Raw genomic sequence first — 26,318 nt, 5'->3', positions numbered from 1 at the left:
CTCAACTAAAAATACAAAAAATTAGCTGGGCCTGTTGGCAGATGCCTGTAGTCCCAGCTACTCGGGAGGCTGGGGCAGGAGAATGGCATGAACCGGGAGGTGGAGCTTGCAATGAGCTGAGATCCGGCCACTGCACTCCAGCCTGGGCAACAGAGCGAGACTCCATCTCAAGAAAAACAAAACAAAAACCAAAAAACACATACAATATATTTACATTATTAAAATGTCCTGAAGTGAGCCATTAGGACAAAAGTGTCTATAAAGGCTCCTCAGAATGGCAATAATGAAAAGAAAGTTGAAACACTGCTCCACCTAATCTCTACATGCTGGGAAACTTCAGGGGAGAATCCTGGACCCTCTTCTTTTCTCTCTCTATTATCTTATCAACTTCCACAGATTTAAATACCATTTTTATACTGATGACTTCTAAATTCTTATCTCAAATTTCAGTGTTCTCTGGAACTCATAGTCTGCCATTAGCAAATTCCCTAGATATTCAACTTCTCTGAATGTTCCCTTCACCTTACTATCTGAGTATCTGGCTCTGTCTTGATGACAATGCAGTTCTCTTAAGTGATAGTTCTGTTCTCTCTCATACTTCTTTTACCAGTGAGCCTCAAAGTGGAATAGGTACCCACTTGTTGTTGAAAGTAAGAGGGAAGGTATAAAATAATTGCCTAGAGAAATGGGAGAGTGAATGGATTAGAGAGCTGTGGTATGATTTTGGGGTGTTACCTTTGAGGTTATTCTCTCCCCTCTTCCTCCCTAAATTCCTCAGTTTTAAAACTCAGATAATTCTACCCATTATCTACCCACCTTGTTGCAGTTATCTACTGACCTCCAGGCCAATACCCTTTATTCTTAGCTCCTTTCTCCAACACAAATCCCATAATTTTTGGTAATTTCAATAAGCATGGGGATGTCTCTTCCAACACCCTGCCTCTCTGTTCCTTGGCCTCTTCTCCAACGAAAATACTTTATTCTTAAAACACACCCACACACAAACACACCCAGAAAAACAACCTTTTATTCTACTTCATCTCAGAAACTCATTTCCCATGGTAATACGTTTCATTATTACCAAAAATTCCTCAGCTGTATCAGGAATCGAGACTTACAATCCATTAATCTCATTACATTTTCCTTCCACACACTTACATCATTTCCTCTTTACGCAGCTTAAATTCTATGTCCCATGATTATAATCACTCTCTATACACACCTTCATACCTTAGACTACTCCCCTCATCCCCCACCGCACAACCCTGGCCCCACCACTGACGACATGTAGAGCAACATACCCTAGATTCTTTCGTCAACACACTCATCAGGCAAAAATTCTGCTCTGGTTAAATCCTGGCCTCCCATCATTCAGACCTGGACTCGTGCAGCTGAACACGACTGAGAAAACGTAACGCCATCCTAGCTGGTTTCACTAACCTCAAAGGTAACATCCCAAAATCCTACCACAGCTCTCTAATCCATTCACTCTCCCATTTCTCTAGGCAATTATTTTATACCTTCCCTCTTACTTTTAACAACTCCTCCCTCATCCTCACTCCCAATTGATGACTTTGTTTCCTATTTCATTGAGAAAATAGAAGTACTCAAGAGACTAGCTACAACCACATCCACCCACTTACCTGCACCTCTTTGTAATATGTTCTGTCTTTCCTCCTATTACCATGGATGAACTATCTAAGGCTAGATTTTCTATTTGTATAAAGTACTTTCTGCAGCTCCTTTTCTCTAGTTTTCTCTTTTATAAAATGGCTTTGAAGTATAATCCACATCCCATACAACCTACCCACTTAAAATGTACAATTCGATTATTTTTTGTAGTATATTCACAGGATTATGAAACTATCATCATGATTTAATTTTATTATTGACTGATTGATTGATTGAGACAGAGTCTCACTGTCACCCAGGCTGGAGTGCAGTGGTGTTATCTCTGCTCACTACAACCTCTGACTGCTGGGTTCAAGCGATTCTTCTGCCTCAGCCTCACAAGTAGCTGGGACTACCGGCATGCGCCACCACATCCGGCTAATTCTTTGTATTTTTAGTAGAGACAGGGTTTCGCCACGTTGCCCAGGCTGGTCTTGAACTCCTGAGCTCAAGTGAATCACCCACCTCAACCACCCAAAGTGCTGGGATTACAGGTGTGAGCCACCGTGCCAGTCCCATTTTGGTCCTCCCTAAAAGAAACCCTGTACCCATTAGCAGTCAACCCCCATTTCACCCAATCTCTTTCCCAACCCTAAGCAACCACTAAACTACTTTCTGTCTCTATAAATTTGCCTATTCAAGTTTTTTTTAATTTTCATTTTTTAGAGATAAGGTTCTTGCTCTCTTACCCAGGCTGGAATGCAGTGGTATGGTCATAGCTCATTGCAGTCTCAAACTCCTGGGTTCAAGTGATCATCCCACCTCAGCTTCCCAAGTAGCTGGGACCATAGGCATGCACCACCAGCCTGACTAATGGATGTTTCATATAAAGGGAATCATACACTCTTTTGTGACTTTGCCTCTTTCGCTTAAATGTTTTAGGGTTCATCCATGTTATAGCATGTATTCATACTTCATAGCTTTTTATGGCTGAATAATATTCCATTGCACAAATTTACATTTGTTTATCTGCTCATCAGTTGATAGACATTTCAGTTGTTTCCATTTTTTGACTACTAGGAATAATGCTGCTTTGAACATATATTTTTTTTTTTCCCTGAGACAGAGTCTTGCTCTGTTGCCTAGGCTGGAATGCAATGGCATGATCTCAGATCACTGCAACTTCCACCTCTCGGGTTCAAGTGATTCTTCTGCTTCGGCCTTCTGAGTAGCTGGAATTATAGGCACGTGCCACCACGCCTGGCTAATTTTTATGTTTTTAGTAGAAACGGGGTTTTACCACCTTGGCCAGGCTGGTCTCAAACTCTTGACATTGTGATCCACCCGCCTTGGCCTCCCAAAATGCTGGGATTACAGGCATAAGCCACAGCACCTAGCCCGAACATTTTTATACAAGTTGTACGGACATATGTTTTCACTTCTCTTGGGTAAATACCTAGGAATGATATTTTATGGTCATACGGTAATTCTCTTTAACTTTTTAAAGAATTGCCAAACTGCTTTTCAAAGTGGCTGTATTATTTTACATTTCTACTGGCTAGGTGTGAGGGTTTCCAGTTTTCTCTTGTTTCCAGTCAGGTTTTCATCCCATACTCTCATCAAGGTTACCAATGACTTCCTTATGGCTAAATAGTCAATTTTTAGTCTTCCTCCTGTTTGAGCTATTAGCAGCATTTGATTCAGCTCATCTCTCACTCTTCCTTGAAACATTTCTTCATTAGGATTCTAGGAAATCACAGCCTCCTATTTTTCTTCTACCTGGCTGGGCATGCTGGCTCTTTCTCCTTCCCCATCTTCTAATCACTGGCATATCTTGGACTCAGTCTACTGACCTTTTCTCTTCTATCTACTACATTCCTTCCCTTAATGATCTCACCCAATCTAACTACTGTTTATATATGTTGTCTGTAAATACATATTTATAGACTAGACTTGTACTGTCTAATACAGTAGCCAGTAGCAATATGTGGCTATTAAATTTAATTTACATTATATAAAATTAAAAATTCATTTCCTTGGTCACATTACACACACACACACCCAAACACATATACACACACACAATTTTGAGATAGGTCTTGCCCTGTTGCCCAGGGTAAAGTGCAGTGTTGTGATCTTGGCTCACTGCAGCCTCTGAATCCTGGGCTCAAGCAATCCTCCCACCTCAGCTTCCCAAGTAGCTGGGACTACAGGTGCACACCATCACGCCTGGCTAATTTTTGAATTTTTAAGTGGAGATGGGGTCTCACCATGTTGCCCAGGCTGGCCTCAAACTCCTGGGCTCAAGACACGAGCTACATTTTAAGAGCTTGAGGGCCACATGCGGCTAGTGGCTACTAAACTGGACAGTACAGATACAGAACATTTCTATCATTACAGAAATTTTAATTGTATAGTGCTGATCCAGACCTCTCCTCTGAACTCAAGATATATATATCTCTCTCTCAATAATTGCTTTCCTGATGGCTCCATTTTTTTTTTTTTTTGAGATGGAGTCTCGCTCTGTTGCCCAGGCTGGAGTGCAGTGCCGAGATCTCTGCTCACTGCAACCTCCGCCACCTGGGTTCACGCCATTCTCCTGCCTCAGCCTCCTGAGTAGTTGGGACTACAGGCGCCCCCACCACACCTGGCTAATTTTTTGTTTTTAGTGGAGATGGGGTTTCACGGTGTTAGCCAGGATGGTCTCAATCTCCTGACCTCATGATCTGCCTGCCTCGGTCTCCCAAAGTGCTGGGATTACAGGCGCGAGCCACTGTGCCTGGCCTGATTGTTCCGTTTTGATGTAGATAAACATCTAAAAACAAAAATCCTGCAATTTCTCCCTAAAAACCTTGCCCCTTCCATTTTTTCCTATTTCAGTTTTCCTATTTCCATCCTTCTACTTGTTCAAACCAAAAACGATGAGATAACCCTTGACTCCACCTTCATTCTACATCCAACTGATCAGCAAATTCTGTCAACTCTCTATCCAGAATCTAACCGCTTCTTACAAATTTCACTTATTTTACCTTGGTTAAAGCCACCATCTGTTGCTAGTTGTAATAACTTCCTAAATGGTTTTCCCGCTTGTCCTTACCCTGCTAAGGTCTATTGTCAACATAACTGCTAGAGAATTCTTATTAAATCCAAAGTTAGATCATGTCAGTCCTCTGTTCAAAATCCTCCAACAGCTTCCCAGCTTACTTATGGCAAAAACCAAAATTGCTGTTACATCCTTAGGGCCCCATATGATCTGACTGCGTCAACTCTCTGATCTCATCTCCTACAACTCCCCTTTGTGTACTCCTTGGCAGTCATATTGGCTATTCCTCAAAATCACCCAGTATATTTCAGCCTTCCCCATAAAATATAACTTAGGAATCACTAACTTTAAGAATCATTTATCAAGCAGCGTCCCGTGGGAAAAAAAATAAAAACTTAAAATAATAATAAAAATTAAAAGAATCACTAAGCTAGCCTAAAAGAGGGATTTTCTTTTTAAACCAATTTGCAGACATCTAGGTATTCAGAGTAATCTACCCTTAACTATGAGGTCCCTAGCCAGTGAATGGGGATTAAATGATACGAATTATATTTTCTTTTTTTTTTTTTTGAGATGGAGTCTCGCTCTGTCACCCAGGCTGGAGTGCAGTGGCCGGATCTCAGCTCACTGCAAGCTCCACCTCCTGGGTTTATGCCATTCTCCTGCCTCAGCCTCCCGAGTAGCTGGGACTACAGGTGCCCGCCACCTCACTCGGCTAGTTTTTTGTATTTTTTAGCGGAGATGGGGTTTCATCATGTTAGCCAGGATGGTCTTGATCTCCTGACCTTGTGATCCGCCCGCCTCGGCCTCCCAAAGTGCTGGGATTACAGGCTTGAGCCACCGCGCCCAGCCTCCAATTATACTTTCTAAAATAAGGGTCTTCCTGCCGGGTGCAGTGGCTCATGCCTGTAATCCCAGCACTTTGAGAGGCCAAGGCGGGCGTATCGCTTAAACCCAGGAGTTCAAGACAAGCCTGGGCAACACAGTGAAATCTGATCTCTACAAAAATAAAACTTGACCAGGCACGGTGGCTCACGCCTGTAATCCCAGCACTTTGGGAGGCCGAGGTGGGCGGATCACCTGAGGTCGGGAGTTCAAGACCAGCCTGATCAACATGGAGAAACCCTGTCTCTACTAAAAACACAAAATTAGCCGGGTGTGGTAGCACATGCCTGTAATCCCAGCTACTCGGGAGGCTGAGGCAGGAGAATCACTTGAACCCAGGAGGTGGAGGCTGTGGTGAGCTGAGATCATGCCATTGCACTCCAGCCTGGGCAACAAGAGTGAAACTCTGTCTCAAAAAAAAAAAATCAAAAATCTAAAAATTAGCTGGATGTGGCAGCATGTGCATGTAGTCCCAGTTACTAGGGAGGCTCACGTGGGAGGATCACCTGAGCCTAGGGAGGTCGAGATTGCAGCAAGTCATGATCACGCCACTGCACTCCAGCCTGGGCGATAGAGTAAGACTCTGTCTCAAAAGAAAAAAATAAAAAAAGAGTCTTCTAAAATTTGCAGTGTCAGTTATATCACTAAGTCTGTATCTCACAAAAAAATGAGTTAACTAGTTGTCTGGAAGGGTACGGACAAATTAACCAGTGGACAAGATATTTCTTTTCTTTTTTTTTTGAGATGGAATCTTACTCTGTCATCCAGACTGGAGTGCAGTGGTGCAATCTCGGCTCACTACAAGCTACGCCTCCCGGGTTTGCATCATTCTCCTGTCTCAGCATCCCAAGTAGCTGAGACATCAGGCGCCCCCCACCATGCCTGGCTAATTTTTTTGTATTTTTTAGTAAAGACAGGGTTTCACCATGTTAGCCAGGATGGTCTCAATCTCCTGACCTCGTGATCTGCCCACCTTGGCCTCCCAAAGTTCTGGGATTACAGGCATGAGCTACCGTGCCCGGCCCCAGGTGACAAGATTTTTAAAAAATAAAATTTGTTTTTGTTTTTGAGACGGAGTCTCACTCCATCACCCTGGCTAGAGTGCAGTGGCATGATCTCAGCTCACTGCAACCTCCACCTCTTGAGTTCAAGCAATTCTCCCACCTCACCCTCCCAAATAGTTAGGACTTACAGGTGCATGACACCACACCCGGCTAATTTTTGTAATTTTAGTAGACACAGGGTTTCACCATGTTGGCCAGGCTGGTTTCGAACTATTGACCTCAAGTGATCCACCTGCCTTGGCCTCCCAAAGTGCTGGCATTACAGGCGTGAGTCACCACACCTGGTCTTAATAAAAATTTAAATACTGAAAAAACTGTAAGAATACGGATTAAGATTTCCTATTTGGTAATAGTATAAATATATAAATTCTTATTTGCCAGATTATAAAAGGCCACAATGTGATGTACAACTGCCTGCTCTCTAAACAAGTTCAACTCAATGTAGCCAGTCTACAAACTATATTACTGGTCTGTTTTGAAATAAGCAGCTTAGGCCGGGCGCGGTGGCTCAGGCCTGTAATCCCAGCACTTTGGGAGGCCGAGGCGGGCGGATCACAAGGTCAGGAGATCGAGACCACGGTGAAACCCCGTCTCTACTAAAAATACAAAAAATTAGCCGGGCGCGGTGGCGGGCGCCTGTAGTCCCAGCTACTTAGGAGGCTGAGGCAGGAGAATGGAGTGAACCCGGGAGGCGGAGCTTGTAGTGAGCCAAGATCGTGCCACTGAACTCCAGCCTGGGTGACAGAGCGAGACTGTCTCAAAAAAAAAAAAAAAAAAAAAAAAAAGAAATAAGCAGCTTAGAGAAGAATGCAATTCAATACGTTACTTCCTTCAACAAGAAAATTTTCCTATAAAAAATTTCAGTTGAAATGAACAGTGTGCTTACTAATGTAAATATTTTACATCCTAGGAGAAGATTCTATCTCACTGCAGACTGATAACTAACATTTTGTAGACTGGCATAGGTCCATGAATCACACTTTCAGTAGCACTGCTCTAAATCACCTCCTTTGTCTTTAATTCAAGTCTACCCAATATTTTTGAACACTTTCCACATGCAATGTCAGCGATTCTGTGCCATCTCCCATTCTACAATTTATTGGGATTAAGATGTATCTTGTTTTCTAGACGTTACCTAGATTCCTCATGTGTATTACAGAATTTCAATGCTGGTCAGAAAGAAGACTATACCATCTAAGAACAGTAACATACTGATAAAAATTTTTAATTAGCAGATTCAAAATTGTAATTTTAAAATAGATTATATAATAGCACTTCAGAAAGGTGAGACTGGGTAATAAACTAGCTTTGAAAATGTTTGTTTTGAAAGAGATATAAAATCCACTTTTCAACACTAACCTAAATATTCCATCAGCTGCTCAGCAGTTATGATTTCCATCATCGGTGGAAGTTTCACCTGAAAAACAAAATATTATTTCTATAAAATTAAATGTTTTAGGTGACTAAAGTGTTTCTTGCAGTCAGAAACACAAATACTTATGTCTATATTATGGATCTACTATACTTATACATTAGCATTCACATATATTAGAATCTTTATAGCCAGTCTTTTTTTTTTTGAGACAGAGTCTCTCTCTGTTGCCCAGCTGGAGTGCAGTGGCGCAATCTTGGCTCACTGCAAGCTCCGCCTCTCGTGTTCACACCATTCTCCTGCCTCAGCCTCCGAGTAGCTGGGAATACAGGCGCCCGCCACCACGCCCGACTAATTTTTTTGTATTTTTAGTAGAAACGGGGCTCTATGTGTTAGCCAGGATGGTCTCGATCTCCTGACCTCGTAATCCACCCGCCTCAGCCTCCCAAAGTGCTGGGATTACAGGCATGAGCCACCGCGCCTGGCCTATAACCAGTCTTTACTATATTATTCTATTTATTAGGTTGATACAGAAGTAACTGTGGTTTTTGCTATTAAAAGTAATGCAAAGCTTAAAAACAGGCAAAATTTAACTATATTCTTTAGAGCTGCACATATACGAGATAAAACTATTAAGAAGTAAAGAAATGGACTGGGCACAGTGGCTCACGCCTGTAATCCCAACACTTTCATAGGCGAAGGTGGGCAGATCACTTCAGGTCAGTAGTTAGAGGCCAGCCTGGCCAACATGGTGAAACCTCCCATCTGGGCAATAGAATAAAAAGAAAAAAAAAAGTAAAGAAATAGGCTGGGTATAGTAGCTCACGCCTGTAATCCCAGCACTTTGGGAGGCTGAGGCAAGCAGATCACTTGAGGTTAAGAGTTCAAGATCAGCCTAGCCAACATGGTGAAACCATCTCTCTACTAAAACTACAAAAATTAGCTGGGCATGGTGGCACATGCTTATAATCCCAGCTACTTGGGAGGCTGAGGCAGGAGAATCACTTGGACCCAGGAAGCGGGGGTTGCAGTGAGCCAAGATTGTGCCACTGCACTCCAGCCTGGGTGACAAGAGTGAAACTCCATCTCAATAAAATATAAATTAGTAAGTAAAGAAAAGGATGCTATAAAAAAAAATCAACATTACCAGCTATCTGTGGTAACAGAAGGAGTTATAGTTGGAAAGGGGCTTTTAAGGGGATTCTGACATGCTGACAACGCTCTATTCTTTGACCTTCTTGACCTGCAATGGTAGTTCCACTGATGTTTGCTTTATAATAATTTATTAAACTGGACATCTATTTTATGTATGTTTCTATGTGTTACATTTCACAATAAAAAGTTTAAAAGTAAATAGATACATTACAGTGATATTTAAACTAAAAACCCCAGAAAATCCATTAAAATTAATTCAGCTGCAACAACACATTAGTCTAAATTAATTTTTCAAATGCATTGTCAAATGAATGACATAGATATTACAGTCAATGACTGCAAATACTTTAACTGACAGTCACAAGCACACTCCAGGGTATATTTATAGACTAGGAGAAAAAATAAATACTGTAGGATGGACACTCAAAGTAATTACTGTATCAATGATAGAAGAATAGTAACATTGTTAAAAATTCTTCAGCAATTATTTTGTGTTCAACTAAGGAAATCCTTTAAATCAGCGATTCTTCCAACAATTCTCCCAAATGTTGAAAAAGGTCCTCTAGGTGTTTATGTTATCAAATGTAATAATGTCACAATTTTGTTTTAATCAACAAGTAAAATAAGTTTTTAAAAAGACCCCTATAAAACAGAATGGTCTGAAGCCCTCTGTAAGCATAGATGACAGTCAATAGTTATAATTAGTCATCTAGTAAATTTATTATTCAGTAAAAACCAAGAGATGTCTTTGAGGTTTGATCATCATTTCATTCTAAATTATTTTTATTGTCTGTGACTTTTTTTTTTTTGAGACGGAGTCTCGCGCTGTTGCCCAGACTGGGGTGCAGTGGCGCGATCTCAGCTCACTGCAAGCTCCGCCTCCCGGGTTCATGCCATTCTCCTGCCTCAGCCTCCCGAGTAGCTGGGACTACAGGCACCTGCCACCATGCCCGGCGGGGTTTTTTTTGTATTTTTTAGTAGAGACAGGGTTTCACCGTGTTACGCAGGATAGTCTCGATCTCCTGACGTCGTGATCCGCCCGTCTCGGCCTCCCAAAGTGCTGGGATTACAGGCTTGAGCCACCGCGCCTGGCCGTTTGTGACATTTTTAAATAATTTCAGGTCAGGCCCGGTGGCTCACACCTGTAATCCAGGAGGCTGAGGTGGGCAGATCACTTGATGTCAGGAGTACGAGACCAGCCTGGCCAACTTGGTGAAACACCGACTCTACTAAAAAAACACAAAAATTGGCCAGGTGTGGTGGCGCACACCTGTAGTCCCAGTTACTTGGGAGACTGAGGCAGGAGAATTGCTTGAACCCAGGAGGCGGAGGCTTCAGTGAGCAGAGATCGTGCCACTACGCTCCAGCCTGGGTGACACAGTGAGACCCTGTTTCAATTAAAAAAAAAAAAAAAAAAAATGCAACAGACTATTTTTTTTAAAGCAGTTTTAGGGTTTACAGAAAAACTGGGCAGAAAGTACACAGAGTTCCCATAAATGACATATTTTTAAATTGAAACTCTGGCAAATTACTGTTGACTGTTTGTTTTTCTAAATAAACTTTCTTTTGGAACACAGTCCCTCTCATTTGTTAATGTACCGTCTTTGGCTGCTTTTCCACTACAATGCAGAGATGAATCTGCGCAGCAGAGACTGCAGGGTATGCAAAGCCTAAAACATTAGTATTTACTATCTGATCCTTTACAGGAAAAGTGTGCTGATCTCTGCATTAGATGATTTTTTTTAGAAGCAAATACACAAATATTTCAACTCACTTATTTACAAGCAGTCAGTAGTATATTCATTTCCTGAATTGTAGCCAGTAAAGTACTTTGGATGTTTATTAAAACTAAAAAGTGCCTACTTCACACTAATACTATGGAGCCATCCACAGATCTTAATTATTTTTTTTTAACCATTTAAGATCTTCCCAAAAGCTTGCTTCTTTTTTTTTTTTTTTTTTTTGCTTTCCTTCACCAGCATCACCTCAAAAGCAAGTGCCAAGGGTTTTGTTAATAACCTAATAAGGCTTTGTTAATAACCTAAAAAGACTTGTAAGTCTTTTTAGATTTTTTCAAAGGAGAAACAAGTTATGAGATAGCTGGCTAAGAATATAGAACTAACAGTTGTGGCAGTCTGTCTGAATCTCCAAATTTTAAGTTTTACAATGAAAAAAAATAACTGGCTGGGTGCGATGTCTCACGTCTATAGTCCCAGCACTTTGGGAGGCTGAAGTGGAAGGATCACTTGAGCCCAAGAGTTTAGACCAGCCTAAGTAATATAGGGAAACCCTGTCCCTACAGAAAAAACCCCAACACAAACAACAAAACTTAGCCAGGTGTGGTGTTGCATGCCTGTAGTTCCAGCTATTTGGGAGGCTGAGGTGGGAACATCACTTGAGCCCAGGAATTTTGAAGCTGCAGTGAGCCACTGTCATGCCACTGCACTCCAGCCTGGGCAACAAAGAGAGACCCTATCTAAAAAAAAAGAAAGAAGAGAAAGAAAAAAATGACAAATCAAGTATGACCTCTTTTAGTAATTATCTACAACATATTGTTTATAATAAATGAGTACTTTAACAAATACAAAGGTACTTGGAAGACACTTTAAGTAGTTTAAATATTCCTCCTAAAATTTGAGCAAAGTATCTCAACATATATTAAAAAATAGCTCCCAATTAATAGAGGCCAAATAAATTTTTATTATCTAGGAAAATGTTCTACCCTATAAATATTACTGAATTAACTGGATTTCCTGAGGAAATTATTATTATTATTTTTAAGACATGTTCTCACTGTCCTCCAGGATGGATCGCAGTGGCAGGATCATAGCATATTGCAGCCTTGACCTCCTGGGTTAAAGCAATCCTCCTACCTGAGCCTCCCAAGTAGCTGGAACTACAGGCATGCACCACCACACCTGACTAATTTTTGTATTTTTTGTAGAGGTGGGGTTTTACTACATTGCCCAATCTAGTCTTGAACTCCTGGCCTCAAGCAATCCTCCCACGTCAGCCTCCCAAATCACTGGGATTACAGGTGTGAGCCACCGCACTCGGCCCTGGAAAATTATTAATATAAGCACAAGAATATTTAAATTAATAAAAGAAAAAAGCTACTCAGACTCCAAATGTTCCACTATAAGGTAAAACCTAAAAAATCTAGCTCAATTATTCTATCGTCCAGGCTAGAGTGCAGTGGCAATATCATGGCTCGTTGTAGCCTCGACCTCCCCGAGCTCAGGTGATCCTCCCACCTCCACCTCCCAAGTAGCTGGGACCACAGATGTGTGCCACCATGCTTGGCTACTTTTTTGTATTTTTTGTAGAGACGGGGTTTTGACATGTTGACCAAACTCCTGCTTAAATTTGCCTACCTCAGCCTCCTAAAGTGGTAGGATTACAGGTGTAAGTCCCCGTGCCTGGCCCATTCTGTAATTCTTAATCATCTAAAGAAGAAAGTAAATCTGGGAATAGACTCAAGCAAGACCAAAAATAGTAACAACAAAACCTTCTGTTTAAACTGTAAGTGAAATCTTAAACAGGAATGTGAAACATCCTAAGAATGATACGCCAAGGTTTTGACACCTGTGATTTTGATAACCCAAAGGAAAAGATAAATGCAGGGGACTCAGCAATAACTAAGAAATGAGAAGTACTTTATATAGGTGATGACAAGTACAAAAATTACTACTAGCCAAATAATGTTTTTAAATGCTTAACAATTAGAATACCAATATAATAAGTATTCAAGAAACACACACTTTGAGTTCCAACACCTCTTCAAAGTTGGGAAGATACTTGAGAAAATATAAAATTGAGTTATTTGCCAGTCTCTGCTCTTTAGAAAAGAGAAGTCACGGGCTGGGCAGAGTGGCTCACTCCTGTAATCCCAGCACTTTGGGAGGCCGAGGTGGGTGGATCACCTGAGGTTAGGAGTTCAAGACCAGCCTGGCTAACATGGTGAAATCCCATCTCTACTAAAAATACAAAAAATTAGCCAGGCGTGGTGGCAGGCACCTGTAATCCCAGCCACTCAGGAAGCTGAGGGAGGACAATCACTTGGGCCAGAAAGGCAGAGGCTGCAGTGAGCCAAGACCATGCCACTGCACTCCAGCCTGGGTGACAGAGCGAGACTCTGACTCAAAAAGAAAAAGAAAGAGAGAGAAAATTACATATATTGAACATCTACTAATTGTCATTCAATTTTATGTTACCTGAATCCCCAGCAATCCTATGAAGCAGGCATTATTAACCCCATTCAAAGAATAAACTAAGGCTTTAAAACGTTAATTTATCCAAAGTAAGTAGAAGTACTGTGATGGGAAGTGAGATCAGACACCAAAGCCAATTGCCTTTTCCATTATACCAATACTCACAGGCTTTTCTAACAACAGCAGAACACTTTCCACTCAATGAAATCTTATATAAAACATCATCTGTAACATATTTTAAATCAATAATTGATAGAACTTTGTGACCAGGGAAAAGTGGAGCATCATGGGGAAAGAATAATCAAAGTTGACTCTAAGGCTCAGGAAACTAAAAATCAAGATCCATACAATTGATAGCAATGGAAATTTGGCAAGTGAAGATAAGTCTGTAGAAGAAAATGATGTCTGCTTTGGAACTGTGACATTTTTAGTTTGACATTCAAACAGGGAGTTGAGTTTGGAACAAAGAAGATAACATTTTTATATTGCAGTTTATTTTTGTATTACTTACGTATGGCAAAATGGACCCACTAAATAATAGTCAAATTTCACTAATATGAAATATGCAGTGTTTACATACATATGTGTGTATATATGTAGCATTTATATATTCGGCATGAATATATAGTATTCGTGATTTTTTAGTTGAAATTGTAAAGAAATTATTCTTTAGAAAATATTAGAAGTAGGCCGGGCGCGGTGGCTCAAGCCTGTAATCCCAGCACTTTGGGAGGCCGAGACGGGCGGATCACGAGTTCAGGAGATCGAGACCATCCTGGCTAACACGGTGAAACCCCGTCTCTACTAAAATACAAAAAAATTAGCCGGGTGAGGTGGCGGGCGCCTGTACTCCCAGCTACTCGGGAGGCTGAGGCAGGAGAATGGCGTGAACCTGGGAGGCGGGGCTTGCAGTGAGCTGAGATCCGGCCACTGCACTCTAGCCTGGGCAACAGAGCCAGACTCCGTCTCAAAAAAAAAAAAAAAAAAAGAAAAAGAAAATATTAGAAGTAATAATGGGAATCAAAGAGAAGCTTTACCTACTTTTTTCAAAATAAGGACTCAAAAACTTAAGGATTCTTTCAACATGCCTTTAATTCTGGCTCCAGCAAATAAAAATGTATGTATTATAAGCTATTACACATCATGCTTTACATTTTAATTTCTTGTATGTACTATTCATTTACTACTAATAATATAACACTTACTAAAAAATACTCAAATTCAGACTTTTTAGTAAATCTAATTGGCTTTCTACTTGCTATCAGTATTTCTTTCTTTATTTTTCTTTTTTTGAGATGGAGTCTCGTTCTGTCACCCAGGCTGGAGTGCAGTGAGACAATCTCGGTTCACTGCAAACTCCGTCTCCTGGGTTCAAGCAATTCTCTACCTCAGCCTCCCAAGTAGCTGGGATTACAGGCACCTGCCAGCACGCACGGCTAATTTTTGCATTTTTAGTAGAGACAGGGTTTCACCACCTTCACCAGGCTGGTCTTGAACTCCTGACCTTGTGATCCACCCACCTTGGCCTCCTAAAGTGCTGGGATTACAGGCATGAGCCACCGCGCTCCGCTGCCATCAGTATTTCAAAACAGAAAAATTATATGAGACAACCCACAAATTAAAAAGGCTTTGAAACTCTGAAACACTTTTGTCAGTTTTTAGCATAATTTAGACCCTATCCTCAGAGTAAGACCAAGGCCTATTTAAAACTGTCAGAAACTGCAGATATATTCACACATATTAAATTTGCAGGAAAGTCTTATTTTATAAGCACTTCAAAGTGTTTTAGAGCAATAAAGAATGTTGTTGCAGTGACATTTACTAATAAAAGATTTACTAGTAGGCTGGGTGCAGTGGCTCATGCCTGTAATCCCAGCACTTTGGGAGGCCAAGGTGGGCTGACTGCCTGAGGTCAGGAGTTCGAGACCAACCTGGCCAAAATGGTAAAACCCTGTCTTACTAAAAATACAAAACAATTAGCTGGGTGTGGTGGCAGGTGTCCGTAATCCGGGGTACTTGGGACACTGAGGCAGGAGAGTAGCTTGAACCCAGGAGGCGGGGGTTGCAGTGAGCCGAGACTGCACCATCGCACTCCAGCCTGGGCAACAAGAACTAAACTCTGTCTGAAAAAAATATATAAAGATTTACTAGTAAAAGAAGGCATCTTCCATTCAGAATTCGCCATGTATATTTAAGAAGCTCAGCAAGCTTACTATGCTGAAAAATCTCCTCCCCAAAATATTAATAATTAAACTTTTACATTAATTGCTTGAAAGATAGATGAGAATAGGGTAAGGTAAGAGACCATTTTGAAGGCTACTAAGGTAGTCCAGGTGAGAGATGAAGGCCTGAACTAGGGTAGTGGCAGTAGAAAAAGAAGTTACTAATTGCTGAAAAACATCTAAGAATATATTTAATAAACTACAATGGGAAAGTCAAGTTTATTCACCATAGTACCCCAAAGAGACTCTGAAATTAGAAGTGTCAGACACTTCAGAAGACATAAGATAAAGCACAGAGAGCTAAAAACGGGAGTCTGTATAAAGAGCAACTAGTACCAGATTGCAGAATTTGATCTAAGAAATCATGAAGTCTATTTCTGCTTCTCTGACTTTATCATTGGCTCTCCCATCCTGTTTTGCCCCAGACCTATTGTCCACCAGACTTAGTGCTATCTTGAACTTTATCTTCCCAATCAAACATCCTGAGTGAGAGCTCTGGTTCTAGAGTAGGTGATAATCTTACCTTGGGCTAGTTATTTAAACTTTATGCACTTCAATTTTTTTTTTTTTTTGGAGAACGGAGTTTCACTCTTGTTGCCCAGGCTGGAGTGCAATGGCATGATCTAGGCTCACCGCCAACTCCGCCTCCCAAGTTAAAGTGATTCTCCTGCCTCAGTCTCCTGAGTAGCTGGGATTACAGGTATGCGCCACCACGCCCAGCTAATTTTGTATTTTTAGTAGAGATGGGGTTTCTCCATGTTGGTCAGGCTGGTCTCAAACTCCTGACCTCAGGTGATCTGCCTACCTCGGCCTCCCAAAGTGCTGGGATTACAGGCGTGAGCCACTGTGCCCGGCCTCAATTTTCTATATACATAAAATAAGAACAACGGTCTACATAAGGATTTCATGATGTGGTTGAGAAAATTAAAAGAGAAAACATACAATGCATGTAAAATAATGCACAGTATCTGGACACAAAAATAATTGAGTACTTACTATTATTATTCAAAGTCCCTATGATGGTTAGTACCACCTGTGCCCAAATGTCCTTCACCTGGGACTCAACAGCTAAGGTTGGATAGGGAGTGAGAAGGTTTTTCACTAAAAGACTACTCATATCAAGGGGAGAAGAAGAAATGAACACATCTATCACTATTAGAGGGCAACTCCTACTGGCAGTATTTATTCTCTCCTCAGCCCTTGTCTACCTTATCTTACAAATCCAGAGTTACAACACCAATTCTTGGAAGAGACTGGGAATGAAAGCCTCAGAAATGTTCTTAAGTCTTTTGTGTAAACAAAACCCCACAATTGTGTGAAGTTTTAATCTCTTTTTACAGGATCTATATTTAAAAACAAGGTGGGCAGAGGCTAAGATGGAACCTTTGGCTCACCATCTGTTTTTCCTTTTTTATAAGTAATAAACACACTTGGAAAACCTCAAAAGAGCTCTGTGCTTACTTCAGGAAAAGAAAATTTGTGTGATTACAATGTTTCTGCAAGTCAGGGGAAAAAGCATAACCTAGATGGAAGTTAGAAGTGTCTGTGAAAGGATATGAGGTAAAAAAGTCATCAAGGAGGGAGGGAGAACTAGAGAAAAAACTCACCCCTGGCAAAAAGCTCACCTTCATCGTGCCTCACTTCGCAGGTGATAATGAGACAAAAGCGTATGTCCATTTGAACTTTGAATTTTCTGTTAATAGCCTTTTGTTCATTTTGCCATTGTGCTGCTCATCTTTTTCTAATTTATAAGGGCTCTTTGTAAATTAAGAAATTAGGGTTGGCCATGGTGACTCACGCCTGTAATCCCAGCACTCTGGGAGGCTAAGCCAGGATTACTTGAGGCCAGGAGTTCAAGGCCAGACTAGACAACATGGTGAGACACATCTGTACAGAAAAAATAAAAAAGAAACTGGTTGGGCACAGTGGCTCACACCTGTAATCTTAATACTTTGGAAGGCTGAGGTGGGCAGATCACTTGAGGTCGGGAGTTCAAGACCAGCCTGGCCAAGATGGTGAAACCCTGTCTCTATTAAAAATACAAAAATTAGCCGGAAATCGCATGAACCCAGGAGGCAGAGGTTGCAGCGAGCCAAGATCGTGCCACTGCACTCCGGCCTAGGCGACTGAGTGAGACTCCGTCAAAAAAAAAAAAAAATTAGGTGGGCATGGTAGCACACACTTGTGGTCCCAGCTGCCCAGGATGCTGAGGCTGGAGGACTGCTTGAGCTTGGGAGGTCACGGCTATAGGGAGCCATGATTGCACCACCACGCTCCAGCCTGGGTGACAGAATGACAGTCTATCTCAAAAAAAGAAAAAGAAAAAAAAAAAAAAAAAAAAAAAAAGGGAAATTAGCCCTTAGATAATCCAGCAAATAGTTCCCTTGGTTTAGTGGGTTTTGATTTAGTTTGTGTCTGTTCTTTTTTTTTAAGCTTTTTTATATTTTACAGAATCAAATATATGAATCCTTATTTTACAGTTTATAGGTTTGATGTTTGGAGAAACCAACTTTACATTAAAAATCCTTCTTCAGGGGCCGGGCGCGGTGGCTCAAGCCTGTAATCCCAGCACTTTGGGAGGCCGAGACGGGCGGATCACAAGGTCAGGAGATCGAGACCATCCTAGCTAACACGGTGAAACCCCGTCTCTACTAAAAAATACAAAAACCTAGCTGGGCGAGGTGGCGGGCGTCTGTAGTCCCAGCTACTCGGGAGGCTGAGGCAGGAGAATGGCGTGAACCCGGGAGGCGGAGCTTGCAGTGAGCTGAGATCCGGCCACTGCACTCCAGTCTGGGCGACAAAGCGAGACTCTGTCTCAACAACAACAACAAAAAAAAATAATCCTTCTTCAGGACCCCGGCATCCCTCCCATGACTTGGAACAGGAGATAATCTCAGCTTATAGTAAGCAAAGAAAAAAACTGGGAAAAGAATTCCCTACCAAAAACAGTTAAGAAGGAGAGGAGATGTGTTTCCAGCATCTTAAATTAGTGCATTCATTTTTCTACTAAAATGCTATACAATGATTAAATATTGCAATACTCTATCTTCTCTATCACAACGTATAATATAGGGTATATGTAAGTTTTTTTGTATGTATATTGGCCTCAGAACCTATAACATTCTAAAAGAAAAAAAAAAGTATAACCAAGTAGGGATTCCCTCTATTATTAAAGAAATACCTTTGTAAGCACTAAAATATATATGTTATTTACCTCTAGCTTAACTTCATAAACACCTAATTACATGGGTTACAGCCCTCAAATATACCTATAAAAAGCATTTTTTTTACAGCTAAAATAAGATTTTAAAAAATTATTAAAAATCAAACATAGTCAAAAAGAAGCAAAATAAAAATGTATTCTAAGTGATACATTTGATACATTTTGATAAGTTTACCTGGTATAATTTGTAATTTGAGCCCAGGAGTTTAAGACTAGCTGGGGCAATATAGTGAGACCCCATCTCTACAAAAAAACAATTAAAAGGAAAAACACAGAGGTAGATGAAATTATCTCTTGAAAATGAGAGGTAAACAGAATTACAAATTTGAGCTTGAATTAAATGTAATAGATTTCTTTCTTGATTTGTTAAATTATCACAGCTCAACTATTTAATAGATTTTCTTTTTTTACAATTAAAAAAATTTTTTTTTTCTTTTATAGAGATGGGGTCTCATTATGTTGACCAGGCTGGTCTCAAACTCCTGGGCTCAACTGATCCTCCGGCCTTGGACTTCCAAAGTGCTAGGATTACAGGCGTGAGCCACAGTGCCCAGCCAACTATTTAATAGATTACGAATGATCACCTACTCTCTATCAGTTCTGAACCAATACTTTCAACTCAGTCCTTACCCTGTTTGATCACTTTTACTGTCACTTCTCATCCAGAACTACTACACTTATGCCTTTGCTCAAATCCTCCCAGTTTGTTCAGTCTATTGATTTTCTAATAATTTCATCCTCTCCCAAAAGAGATGATCAGCTGTTTTCCCTTTCAATTCTCTAATTCTCTCCCCCTACACCCCAGGTGTCAGTTCTTGAAAGAAAAGCCCAAGTCTTGATAACTCTAACCAGTCATTATTCCTGCTCCTATTTCCAGACATAAGCAAACTAGGGAAAGACCAAAAACAAAGCAAAACTGATAATCTAATCGTTTTTAAAGGATACCTCAATTTATCCATGCTACTAATTGGCAGTCTTTCTGTTTGTGCCTCAAATTCCTAAGCATAATCTCCACTGAGATTCTTCTTTAAAATGCAATATACTTTTCTCACAAAATTCACCCCATCAAATGCTTTACAATCTTAATTATTAATGAGTTCAATAGTTACTGCTTATGAGTTCAATGATTATTTTGCCAAACTGAAAAATACAAGGCTTCAGTTTTCATCTACCTCTCTTTTTTTTCCTTATTATTATTTTTTTACAGACATGGGGGGTCTCACTACATTGCCCCAGCTGGTCTCAAACTCCTGGGCTCAAGCGATCCTCCTGTCTTAGCCTCCTGCAATGCTGGGATTACAGGCATGAGCCACCACACACGGCCAACCTCTCTATCTTAACGTGACCTTGTCTCTGTATTTTTCTTGTTCCATTCCTCCCAATACTTCAGAAAATACAGTTGTTGTTCCTTTCCTCTAAAGACAACTGAGGATTCCATGTTATCCTGACTTTTCAGTGACCTTGTCCCTACACCTGTCATCTTCGGCAGAATCTTCCCTACTCCATCAGCTCTCTGATGCTGCTGCATTTGACAATAGTAATGTACTAAATTTTTAATACATTATCTTTCTCTGAATACTCTTATGACATTGCCCTATTTCTAGTTCTCATTCCACATCTCAAATTGTGCCTATGCTGGTTTTTCACTCCCTCACCCTTAATATTCTTCCCTTCCTCCCCCAATTTGATCTTTATTCCTCTGTTTTCTCTCTGTCTCCTGGAGAATGAGGTAGGGGAGGAGAGGGAGTGGGGAAATTGAGGCAGGATGGAGAGGATGTTTCTGCTGGCAATTTGTCACTCTCACATATTGGGATGGCAAAAAAAGTTGAGAACTATTGCTCACTACTCTCTGGAGAATTCATTTAGTCTCAGAACTACCATATTTACTCTAGGTAGTAATTCTCCAATTTGATTTTTCTCTATAATTTTATAGCCTCTTGCAGGTGGATCACCTGAGGTCAGGAGTTCAAGACCAGCCAGGCCAACATGGTGAAACCCTGTCTCTAATAAAAATACAAAATTAGCCGGTGTTGTGGCTCACGCTTGTAGTCCCAGCTACTGGAGAGACTGAGACAGGAGAATCACCTGAACCCAGGAGGCAGAGGCTGTAGTGAGCCGAGATCCTCCCACTGCACTCCAGCCTGGGCAAGACAGAGTGAGACTCTAAAAAAAAAAAAAAAAAATCAGCCTCTTTCCTGAGACCCAGTCCATGCTTCTAACAGCATAATGAATATTTATATTTTTATGTCCCACTACTGGACATTTCCAACTAAACACAACCAAACTTTGGCATCAACTTCCCCATCTAAAATAATTCCCTTAATACCTTCCCTATCTTTTGAAAGATCCAACCAATCTTTGTTACTCAGGTTTGAAAAATGGTGTTACTGTCTTCACTTCTTATAGCCAGTCAGTGATGAAATCATCATTGGGAATGCTACATTATCCTCATCAAAGAGAGGGGGCAAAGAACTCTAACCAAAGCGCTATCCGCATCAATTCTTCCTGCTACACTCACTACAATCTTACTTCTAGCCTAATATCAAAGTAAAAGACCACTTTCTTCATGTCATTTCTTTATCTAGCAATTTAGAATAGCTCCAATATCAGCTATATATAAAGTCTAAACAGCTACATCAATGGATCCTCTGAAATCTGACAACCACCTTCACACCCCATTTACTATTTTTCTCTACTAGAGCATTTCTCAACCTTTTTGTTCCCAAAGCCCTTTACAGTCTTAAAAATGATTGAGGACCCCCAATAACTTTCATCTATGTGGATATCTATCTATATCCACCTTATTATAAATTAAAATTGAGAAAAATTTAAAACACAAAATACAGAGGCATACACTGCATTAACTGTCAGAGCGATGCCATTACATCATGTAGCCTGAAAAACTCCATGGACACTTGTGAGAGAATGAGAGTGAAAAAGGCAAACAGGCCAGGTGTGGTGGCTCAAGCCTGTAATCCCAGCACTTTGGGAGGCCGAGACGGGTGGATCACGAGGTCAGGAGATCGAGACCATCCTGGCTAACACGGTGAAACCCTGTCTCTACTAAAAAAAAAAATACAAAAAACTAGCCGGGCGAGGTGGCGGGCGCCTGTAGTCCCAGCTACTCGGGAGGCTGAGGCAGGAGAATGGCGTGAACCCGGGAGGCAGAGCTTGCAGTGAGCTGAGATCTGGCCACTGCACTCCAGCCTGGGTGACAGAGCAAGACTCCATCTCAAAAAAAAAAAAAAAAGAAAAAAAGAAAAAGGCAAATAACTTCTTAGTATTATTATAAAAATAGTTTTGACTTCTAGTACCCGGCTCACTTTGAGAATACTGCTCTACTTTGCTTCTCTCATCCATCTCTTTATCAATCATCAATGATTACTTATGACTGGTTTTTGTGTGCATCAATAGGCTGGAGGAAAAAAAAAAAACACGATAACCACAGATTTACAAAATAATCTCCAAATTCATTAGCATGCTTGCTGATTCATGATCTGACAAAACCTGTCAATTTTATTTCCTGCTATTACCACCATTTCCTTTACCTCCTATGCTGCACAATTCAACCCAGGTTGAAGGTCCCAAGTAGAAGAAATCCTTTTCTGCTTCAGTATCTTTCAATACACTATTCTCTTTGCCCAGAAGGTCTTCTCTCACTCATCCTTTGGATCTAGTTCACAGGTTATCTCTTCTATGAAGTCTTCCCTTGATAATCCCCTCCCCAATTACCCTTTTCTCTGGGCTTCCATAGCATATTAGAGCTTCTCACATTGCACTGTAATTATTGTTTATATGTCTGTCATCCCACTAGATAGCTACGTGAAGGCAGGTTTGCATCATACTCATCTTTGCATTTCCTTTTTTTTCTTTTTTGGGGATGGGGTTTCGCTCTTGTTGCCCAGGCTGGAGTGCAGTGGCTTGATCTCGGCTCTCTGCAACCTCCACCTCCTGAGTTCAAGCAATTCTCCTGCCTCGACTTCCCAAGTAGCTGGGATTACAGGTGCCCACCACCATGCCCGTCTAATTTTTTTGTATTTTTAGTAGAGATGGGGTTTCACTATGTTGGCCAGGGTGATCTCGAACTCCTGACCTTACGTGATCCACCCGCCTCGGCCTTCCAAAGTGCTAGGAGTACAGGTATGAGCCACTGCGCCTGGCCTCATCTTTGCATTTCTAGTACCTCACACATAGTGGGAACCCAAATATTTGATCATTCACTTGAATCTGTCTGAATTGAATGAGTCAGTTTAATATGCATTTATCCCCAAATACTCCAGACCACAGTACTTGCCCTTTCCTCTGAATTTCTGCAGTACTATATCAGAAAAAGGACTACAGGAAAGTAATAGCTATTCCTTCCTACAAAAAAGATTAGGGACTCTGGCCCATTAGAGCAAGTCTAACTCCCCAGTTGAGAGCCTCTATCAAGTGGCTCTTCTTTACCTTTTCAACCTTATTTTTCATTATTCTCCAACATTAACTTACCACCTCTGTCATTTAATAAACATATAAACACACAATATCCATTCTATTTTCATTCCTTTGGTTTATACTCTTCTCTCCCCTGGGAATTCCATTTCCCTGTTATTCTAAATTCTCTTCCTTAAAAGATCTGTTAAATTGCTCTAATGGTGGTGTCTTTTTAAAAAAGAAAGAAAGAAAAAAAGATTGGTTCAAGATCCATAAATCCCATGAAGCTTTCTAGGACTATGCCATACCAAATGAAAATTTCCCCTTTCTGAATATCAAATGCATTTCCACAGATTTACCACAATTTACCTACCACTTGTCTCATAGAACTTACTATTTCTTGTTCTTAAACAGTTTCAAGTAAGTCAATGATGCCACCTCAAACAGCTTGACAGCCTTTTAAGGGCAGGTACTGTCTTCACTCAAAACATCTCAGTGCCATTATGCACCAGACAGTGGCAAGGTTTCTAATTTTATTTCTTTTGTATCAGCCCTTGCTAGTGACAGGAAAATAAAGGCATGTTTGATAAACACTATTCCCTTTACGTGATTTTCTTCCTAACTGTTCAGAAGAATCCAGGTTATTTTTTTCTTTTCTTTTTCTTTTAATATAGGGTCTCACTATATTGCCCAGGCTAGTCTCAAACTTCTGGGCTCAAGCGATTGTCTTGTCTCAGCCTCCAGCGTAGTTGAGCTTACAGAGTAGCTGAGATTACAGGCGCACACCACCACACCCAGTTTGGGTTATTTTTTTTTCTAGGAAACATTGCATCTATAAATATAATTACCAATTTGAAAATAAAATAGGTGCTGTGAGATGCATCTTCTTAGCACCCTAACACTGCAAGCTTAAATACGACACTTCATTTTACAGGTAACTCTCTCTGAGTCCTCATCATACCTATTTTTAAGGGTCCTTCCTTTTTTTGCTCCTTCACCTTAGATATATCTTTTCTTACTTTAGTTTTTAAGAGTTTTAGCTCCTTTAACACATTCGGATGCATGGTTACTGGTAATAATGCCAAACCATTTGAGAGCCAAAGAAATGAGGCAAGTAAAAATCATGCATAAAATGAAAACAATCTTTGAAAACCAAGAAGTTATGGTAATTGGGTCTCAGACCAATGCTTTTCCTTAAATGGAATTTGTCTAAAGAGCCACATCTTTCCCATCACCATTCTCTTAAGTATCTACACACGAATGGGACATTAGTTGGACATCAGACTAAACATAACCATCAAAACTTAGTCCATGATATCACGGATTGATGGTAACTTCTGAAGATTACTTTCTCCAATTCTTCACTTTTTTGCATATGTGATAAAGTCGGCAAGAAAACATAGGAAATTATAGTTTAAAATAATCATAAGATTAAAGATACTCTAAGTCCTTCTTGTTTCTAAGTGTATCAACCACAACTGAACGCTGAAACAACACTACAAGAGAAAACGGAGGTTAGGGGCAATTCTTTTCGATATATGTACAAGGGAATATTCTTTCAACATGGAAGTCTTGGAATGAATTTCATGTAAGAAGGGGACTGATGAATGAGGAAAGAAAGGAAGCCATCACCTGACATGCAGCAGCTCCCTCACCCCGTTTTCCTCCACCCCAAAAGCTGTAGGAAGTAGAAAGCTGCAGAATGTACCTTCCAGGCCAGGAGCAAAACATTGAGGATGGCCAGCAAGGGGCAGGGTCCGTTCTCATTCTGGGTGATGATGGGTGTGTTCTCTTCCTTCCACTGGATCCACTTGATGTGATATACAGACTGTCCCGGGAAGCGTTCCTTGGAGGCCGCCAGCACCTGAGCGGTCTCCTCCTCCTCCTCCTCCCCCTTGCACAGAGGAACAGCCCCGGGCAACACCGCCGCGCCCTCCTCCTCCTCAGGGACCCTGTTCTCCGCTCCCTCCTCACTATTGAACTCGCAGCTACTGGGAAAAGAATGCAGGTTAGAGAACGACTCCAGAGAGTCCAGGCTCGGCGATTCCCCAGGAGGGGTCGGGTCGCTGCAACTGCTGCTGAGGCCGCCGGCGCTGCTGGGCTCTTCGGAGCCGGCGGCCGTCAGCTCTGCTTGGCAGGTGCCGGCGAGATCCGGGCGGTCTCCCGCGTCTCCGGCGGGACCCAACTCATGACCCACTCCGGCCACGGCTGTCTCCGGGGAGGCGGTCACCTTGTACTGCCCTCTCAGAGGCGCCTCGGCGGCAGCAGGACTCTCCACACCACTATCCTTCAAGTCCAAACCCGGGGAGGAGCTGCAAGGTCCGGGAACCTCAGGAGAGCCCGCGGGAGAAGCCGAGTCCGGGAGGCTCCTGCTGGCGGCCGCCGCCCCCAGCCCATTCCCGCCGCTGCTCTCCGCCGCCCATGCCCCAGGACCATCACCAGCGGCAAGCCTGGTCTCTTGTAGCCCTTCCTGCGAAGAACCTGTCCCTGACGCTGGCCCGGCCGCCACCCCGTGTTCTAGCGGCTGCAGGCTCTCGGGGCTGCTCTCCATACCGGGCCGCCCGCCCCCAGCTCTATGGAGACCGCGGCCAGTTCTCCGCAGCCAGCGCCTCGGACGCCATGACAGCTGTATTGGCAGCAACAGCGCCCTGGCGCGGCCCCGGCCAGGCACGTCACCGGGGAGGGCACTAAGAACGCACGCGCGCGCGCGCGCTACCGCGCTCTCCGTGCGCTCTGAGCTTGCCTCCGCTAGACTGCGCGCTGAGGGGCGAAGGCGAACCACTCAGCAGCCTCCCACGTGGCCCAGCCCCTTCCGTGTGCCCGCCCGAGCTCGCGCTCCGAAGGCCGGGCGTGGAGGGCGTGGCTAGGAGGGCGCGGCCGGGGGGCGCGCCCCCGCGGCTCAGCTCCAGTAGGAAAACATCCTCTCACTATGTGGCCGGAAGTTGAACTCCGGGGCAGCCCGCTTGTGTGCGGCTTCTTTAAAGGCAAGGCAGGCGGCGGAGAGCTTGGTTGTAACCCTTTAGCGCTGGGTCGTGTGTGGCCCACCCTCGGGCTCAGGCGTTGTGGAGTGGTTGGAGGTGGTTGTAGTATTTGGCAAAGAACTTGTCCCTGAAGGGCTC

At 42.0% G+C, this 26,318-nt stretch overlaps 1 protein-coding gene across 4 annotated transcripts in view; it reads right to left on the bottom strand.

Moving 5' to 3' along the window:
* Nucleotides 1-25,948, bottom strand: part of MINDY2 (MINDY lysine 48 deubiquitinase 2) — an 89,880-nt gene extending 63,932 nt beyond the window's left edge. For all 4 annotated transcript variants that reach the window (XM_050796821.1, XM_050796822.1, XM_050796823.1 and 1 more), the window contains exons 1-2: nt 24,908-25,948; nt 7,963-8,020 (exon numbers count right to left, since the gene is read on the bottom strand). In XM_050796821.1, the coding sequence (XP_050652778.1) occupies nt 7,963-8,020; nt 24,908-25,750 (901 nt within the window). In that variant the 5' untranslated portion in view covers nt 25,751-25,948. The remainder of the gene's footprint in view (nt 1-7,962; nt 8,021-24,907) is intronic.
* Between the last annotated feature and the right edge of the window lie 370 nt (nt 25,949-26,318).

This window comes from Macaca thibetana, chromosome 7 (assembly GCF_024542745.1).
Source record: "Macaca thibetana thibetana isolate TM-01 chromosome 7, ASM2454274v1, whole genome shotgun sequence".
Taxonomy (NCBI): Eukaryota; Metazoa; Chordata; class Mammalia; order Primates; family Cercopithecidae; genus Macaca; species Macaca thibetana.
Note: the sequence above shows the minus strand (reverse complement) of the source record. Positions and strands in the feature narration are given on the sequence as shown.